The following is a 6,407-nucleotide window of genomic DNA, read 5'->3' on the forward strand; positions in this document are numbered from 1 at the left end:
CCTTGAGCCACTTCACTGCTACTGTGCCGTACAGCGGCGCCTGCGCCCGTGACACCTCCCCAAACGCGCCCTCCCCGATCTTGGCCACGACCTTGACCTCAGACCGCGTCAGCCGGTGCACCGGCTGCAGCTTGGGCAGGCTCTGCAGGCTGTCGCCACTGTCCGCGCGCTCGGGCGGCGCGCCGCCGTCGCCGCGCCAACCCGCGTTGCCGTCGCCGCCGCCACCACCGGCGGCGACAAACAGGCGCTCGCCTTCAAGGCTGAAGCCCGAGTCCTGAGTGCGGGGGACGTACCCGCCGCCGCCACCGCCCACGCCAGTCACGCTGGCGCGGGGCCGCGCGGCGCCGCCAGAGCCGCCCTGCACACCGCTGCCGCCGCCGGCGGCCACGTAGCCAGGATCCTCCCCTTCCTCGCCGCCGCCGCCGCCCGAGGCCGCGTCCTCATCCGCCGCGGCGCCGCCCTCCTCGCCATCCGCGGCGTCACCAAATGCCGAAATGTAGCTCGGCAGGTTGGCGCCACCCAGAGGCGCGTCTGCGGCGCCGCCTCCCCACGCAGCCTTGGCCGCTGCAACAATCTCCACTCTGACCCCCACGGCGCCTGGCTCGCAGCCACAGCCGTCTGGCTCCTGCATCGCGGAAAGCAACGCCTCAGCATCCGCATCCGCGTCACCATCCCCATCGCCATTGCCGCCGCCTTGCACAAAGCCGCCCGACGACGAACCCCGTGAGCCTGCAGGCGGCGGTATCGTGCATGGCAGTGATGACATGTGCAGGTGGATGATCGCCAGGCTGGGCAGCATGCTGCACGCATGCACGAGCTCTGCTCCCCTGTTGCAGCGGAGCATGGCCGCCTCCCCGATCCAACACCAGGTCCCTCCCTCCTCATGGTATGAGTGCAAGTGCTCACCCTCTTGATCAAAGGGGTCCGCCGGCAGCATCTGCACAGCCCTCGCCGACCCCGGCTCCGCCACCCCCGGCGCCTCGCCAACCCCAGCACGCTCCGCGCCTCTGGCCGTGCCCGACGCCGCCCGCAGCAGCTCCTCTGCCGCCTGGCGGTCCCAGTACGCCTCCACCGCGGCCTCGGCCTCGTCCGCCGCATCAAACTCCGCGTCAGTGAGGTCGTCCTCCCCGGCAGCTCCGCAGCCGCCACCAGCGCCGGCGGCGCTGACGGCAAAGCCGCCGCTCAGAGCGGCCAAGCCGCTGCCAGACGCGGTCGCGGCGAGCGCCGGCAAGGTGTCGCCGCGCCAGAGCGCGCCGGCAGTCTGCATGCCCGCGAGCGCAGCGCCGACATTGAAGTCCGAGAGGTTGTTGATGCTCATGCGCATCCGCGCCAGCGCCGCGCGCTCCATCTCTGCGCTGGCGGCCGCCTTGCCGGGGCCGCCCCAGCTCGCAAAGGCCACGGCGCGGCTGGGCGCCCCCCAATCCGACGCCGGCACGATCGCGCCGCCCTCTGTGGCTGGCAGCAGGGAGTGCAGCAGCACCTGCTGCTCCAGGGCAGAGTCGTATGGGGCCGCGCCGCCACCGCCGCCGCTGCCGTCACCCCTGCCCCCACCGCTGCCAGCTGCAACGACCACATCATGGCTGCAGTGCATAGGGAGGGCATAGGGCAGGGCTTAGGGCAGGGCATGGCTGGGTCAACATTCGTGGTCCTGACACGCACACAGGGTGGGTAGACCAGATTTGCTCTGCAATAGGCGCGCACTGCAGACGCACCCGTCTCAATTGTGTTCCCTCACAAAGGTTCCCCGCCCCCACTAAGGTCTCCCGCCGCCTTGGGAGTGCCGTGGGCCCGTCTGTGTGCGCACCCACCTGAAGAAGCACTGGCCCTCAAGGATCTCGTCCGGCGTCATGGGGTCCTCGCTGGCCGCGAACGCAAAGCAGCGGATGCGGAACGTCTTGCTGGGCGTCCCGGGGCGTAGCAGGTGCTGAAAGTACTCCTCCTTGAGCTCCTGGGGGCGGGGGCCATGCCGGGCGGTGTGGGAAGCTCAGGTGCGGGTAAGGGCAGCTACCTCGCATCTACCTGCAGTCACGCTTGCAGCCACCCCCCTGCACCCGACCTGCTGAATGACGCACGGCTGATTGGCGGCCGCTCGTCAGGCCTGCCGCATCTCGCGAGTCAGCTGCCGCACGCAGCAGCGCCACAGCCGCGCTCTCTCCACAGCGGCTGCGACCACCCGTCCCTGATGCCCCAAAAAACGCACCGCCAGGTCATCGTCGTCCGCCACGGTGATGAGTGCGCCGGGGTCCATCTCCTCGCCGGGGCACTGGTACTTGACGCTCACCGCGGTCTTGAACTTCTCGCCCAGCTGCGGGCAGGGCGGCAGGGGGACAATTGCGAGGGCAGCACAAATGTGGGCGCGGGCACTCGGGGATCGGCAACGGTGTTGCCATGCACCACCTCAAGCCGTAGGCGACTGCGGAGCACTGGCTGCTTAGCTGGCTGATGCAGCAGTCAGGAGCGAGCCCGCGCGCGGCTGGTGCTGCACTGCCGCCAGCCGCCGACCTTGTACATAAAGTCTGCATAGCGGGCGTCAGCCGGGACGCTCTCGTTGTAGTACTCGCCGCCAGTGTAGCGGTAGGAGCCGTCCGCGGCCTGCGAGGGAGCAATACCGCGCACCAGCGGGGCGCACGCGGGTGGTTGTTGAGCGGCCTGCGCACAGCGGGCGACCTGCTGTGCACATGCGGCGAGTTCAGCGCCCGCGTTGGGCTGCCTCGACTGCAGCAACAATTATCTGTCATCATCCACGCGCATCCCACCCCTTGCCTTCCCCCAGCTGCTGGCCTCGTCCTCCAGAGCTGCCGTCGTGATCTCATGTCCCGCAGGCAGAACCCAAGGCCACTCCAGGCACGCCCACGCCAGAGCTGGTAAAAATCCATTGTTGCACAATCGACGGCGACCCCGTGCGCGGGCTGCTGCACTCACAGCGATGAAGGAGCCCCCAAACGCGAGACGGAGCCTGATGCGGCGGCTGTCTCCCACATCCACTTGACTTGTAGAGTGAGACATCATGGACGAGGAGGACGCCACGATAGCGTCGATATCGGTCGCCGAGGGAGCGGCCATGAGTGCTGCCTGCTCCTGATGGGCCGGGCTTCACAGGCGCGCCATGGGCAGCGCCGAGAGATCAGCACGCCATGCGATGCAGGGAGCGCCGGCGCTCAAAGGCCCGGGGGGCCCGTGCGACGTCCCCAACCCGTCTCTCTCCAGTCAACAGCTGAACTTGGGCAACAAAGTGGAAGGGGGAAGGGGTGTGTATGTTTTAGTTTGAATTGAGGGGTGAAGGGTATTGTCGGCATACGCATGCATGGATTCCCTTGGCCGGTGCACCTGCCTGTACAGTGCTCTCACCGGTGAGGTGCGAGGCCGAGCCTCCACCCTGCGGGTCATTTCTAAGGAATATCAGCTGCAATTGTAGGCAATCCATCCAGTGCTTGCTCCGCAACAGCGCGATAGAATCGATCTATTACCCGTGCCGACGCGAAGCGTCTGGAAGCAGTGCGTGGTTGCGGGCATCTCAAGCCACAGTGCACTCATCACAAAGGGCCCAGTCTGTGATATCACGCAGCGAGTGCCCTGGCAGGCGAACGGCGCAGCTTGGCGGCGTTGGTCGTGGCTCTGTCTCACTTCGAACACTCCAGGCAGCACGTGCGCGGGGGCCGCACGCAGACGTTGAGGGAGTGCGCTGTGCACCCAGCAGCAGGCGTGGTTTTGATCTCGTGAGGCAACACGTGGCGGACGTACACAAACAGACGTCCAGAGGTGCCGGGTGAAAGCGAGCAAGCCAAGGCCGCCGCCCACCGTGCAGGCGGGGTGCAGGCTGTAGTGGCTCTCCGATGGGCAAGGTGCGTGGGTGTGGCTGGGCGCATGCCTCTTGTAACCAGCAGCCCACATTCACCAGCTGCCTGGCACCTGGCGCGTCCACGCCAGACACCTGCCCATACGTGTGAGCAGTCGCCACATCGCTTGTGGCTCCCCTTGGTACCGCCACTTTCGCCTCAGTAGCTGCTCGTTTGTGCTGTTGTGTGTGCCTGCCCTCTGCCTGCAGGACTACTATGCAATCCTGGGGGTGTCCAAGGGGTCGGACGAAAATGAACTCAAGAAGGGTGGGCTGGTGGGGGCAAGCATGATGGTGCCTGGGGGCATGCAAAGGTTGCCCAAAGGGCGAGAGGGGGCAATGCTGCATGCACGCATGTCGCAAGGCGCACAGCCCAAGCGGTGACAAGGCGAGGCGCAGCTTGTGTGCCCAGAAGCGCAGCGGGCGGCACAATGGTCAGCACTGCTGCTGGCAGTCGTTGCGCTGTGAGGCGCGCATGTTCTGCAGTTTTACGGGCTCCCTGTTCTTTCCGACCCCAGCGTACCGCAAGCTGGCCATGAAGTGGCATCCGGACAAGAACCCTGACGACAGAGCTGCGGCGGAGGCCAAATTCAAGGACGTCTCGGAGGCTTACGAGGTGAGTGTTTGCATGTGTGTGTGTGTGTGTGTGTGTGTGTGTGTGTGTGTGTGTGTGTGTGTGTGTGTGTGCGCGTGCGCGCGTGTGTGTGTGAGTGGGTGAGTGGGTGTGCGCATACGCGTACGCGCGCACACACATATGCACATTTTGAATTGTGGCAAGATTCATGTGCACAATCGCACTGTTATCACAAGCATGTGGGTGCCGTCCTGTAGTAATCACTGCGCGTAATACAGACACGTGTACTCCTTATGCCGGCATGTGCTCGCGCGCGCGCACATGCCTACCCAACTGCACCATCGTGCATCTGTGTTGCTAAGGAAGCCTGCAGCATGCACCCAGGCCGGTTGCGCCCAGGAGGACGCTCACCCGCACGTCGGGCCTTGCAATCGTGCTAACGCCCTGCCCATGAACTGAGCAAAGGCCTGCACCGGTATGTCAGGGCAGGCTAATGCACCACCCAGTTCAGGGTGTTGACGCAGGCAACCACGCGCGCGCACGTCTCAGGTGCTGTCTGACCCCCAAAAGCGCGAAATCTTCGACCGCCACGGGGAGGAGGGCCTCAAGAACGGCGGCTTTGGCGGCGGCGGCGGCGGGGGCGGCGGCGGCGCACACTTTGGGCGCTCACCCGAGGAGCTGTTTGCAGAGGTGCGCCGGCCGCGCCGACCCTGGGCGGCAACGCACTGTGGGTGCTTCTGACGGCGTTGATGAGGGGCGGCAGGCTGTTTTTGTATTGGTGTGTGGCATGCGCAACGCCTTCATCCCGTAGAGAAACGGCCTGCGCTCCTTCCCGACCCCTGGCGCACTGGGAATGCTGGCTCCTGCAAACCCAATTACAATCACAGATTTTTGGCGGCATGGGCGGCATGGGCGGCAACCCCTTCGGCTTTGGCGGCCCGATGGGGGCCATGGGGGGTATGGGGGGCGACCCCTTCGGCGGCATGGGCGGCATGGGGGGCCCGTTTGGCGGCATGGGTGGGATGGGCGGCATGGGTGGGCGGCCGCAGGGGCCGCGCAAGGACCCTCCCATTGAGGTGAAGCTGGCCTGCACCCTGGAGGAGCTGTACAGCGGCACGACCAAGAAGATGAAGATCAACAGACAGGTGGGTGCAAACAGGGCGTTGCGCGGCACGGGTTGGCTGCAGGGCCGGAGGTCGCGCGCGTGACGGGGCTTCATAATCTTGGCAGTGCAATGCTGCCTCATATGCGCACAGCGTGGCGAAGAGGGCGCCGCCATCCCAGCTACGCGTGCAGCCCACCTGCTCGCTCCCACCTCCCCTGTCCCCTCATCATGTGTGGTTTGGTGCGCCCAGACCTCCAACGGGCGCGCAGAGGAGATCCTGGAGATCCACATACGGCCCGGCTGGAAGAAGGGCACCAAGATCACGTTCCCTGAGAAGGGTGCGGGGGGAGGGGGGCCGTGCCAGGCGGTCGCCCTGTGGCCCCTGGCCACCGGCCTTTCGCGAGCTGTCCTGCGCCAGGCGTCCGGTTGCCCTCCTTCCTGGCACACAGCCCCTGTGCATTCACACCCCCCGCCTACCTCCCCAGCCCCACTCGCCATGCCGCACCACTCTACACACGCACCCTCACGCACGCACATGCACGCAATCTACAATTGCTGCCCACCCTGCTGATCGTCTAGGAGACGACCACCCTGGGCGTGTCGCCGCGGACATGGTGTTCATCGTCGACGAGAAGCCGCACGCCACCTTCCGGAGAGACGGCAATGACCTCATCATGACAGCGGTAAGGGGGGCAGGGGCCTCAAGGGACCCTGGGGGGTGTGCCTCGCAAGGGGGTGGCGGGCTGTCCGGGGACAAGTCTCTGCTGAGGAAGGCGTTGAAGAGCTTCGGCTGCGACCACACATGCGATTATTTGAAGATTTATTTGCCTTGTCTACTAACATCCCCCTTCTTCCTGTTGGTGCCCCACCACTCACCCAGCCCCCCACCCCAC

At 66.0% G+C, this 6,407-nt stretch overlaps 2 protein-coding genes across 2 annotated transcripts; one reads left to right on the plus strand and one right to left on the minus strand.

The window, feature by feature from the left end:
* Positions 1-18: 18 nt before the first annotated feature.
* MNEG_12783 (hypothetical protein) lies at positions 19-3,063 on the minus strand (the record flags this gene model as incomplete). The annotated part of the gene is made up of 7 exons (XM_014038744.1): positions 19-21; positions 89-729; positions 907-1,580; positions 1,809-1,948; positions 2,201-2,305; positions 2,503-2,592; positions 2,923-3,063. The coding sequence occupies 7 exons, from the start codon at positions 3,061-3,063 to the stop codon at positions 19-21; spliced, it is 1,794 nt and encodes a 597-aa protein (XP_013894198.1).
* A 770-nt stretch (positions 3,064-3,833) lies between these two features.
* On the plus strand, positions 3,834-6,085 carry MNEG_12784 (putative DnaJ subfamily B member 6; the record flags this gene model as incomplete). The annotated part of the gene is made up of 7 exons (XM_014038745.1): positions 3,834-3,842; positions 4,046-4,103; positions 4,354-4,451; positions 4,959-5,099; positions 5,297-5,554; positions 5,765-5,852; positions 6,000-6,085. The coding sequence occupies 7 exons, from the start codon at positions 3,834-3,836 to the stop codon at positions 6,083-6,085; spliced, it is 738 nt and encodes a 245-aa protein (XP_013894199.1).
* Positions 6,086-6,407: the final 322 nt, after the last annotated feature.

The sequence above is a fragment of the Monoraphidium neglectum genome (genome assembly GCF_000611645.1).
Source record: "Monoraphidium neglectum strain SAG 48.87 unplaced genomic scaffold scaffold03433, whole genome shotgun sequence".
NCBI lineage: Eukaryota > Viridiplantae > Chlorophyta > Chlorophyceae > Sphaeropleales > Selenastraceae > Monoraphidium > Monoraphidium neglectum.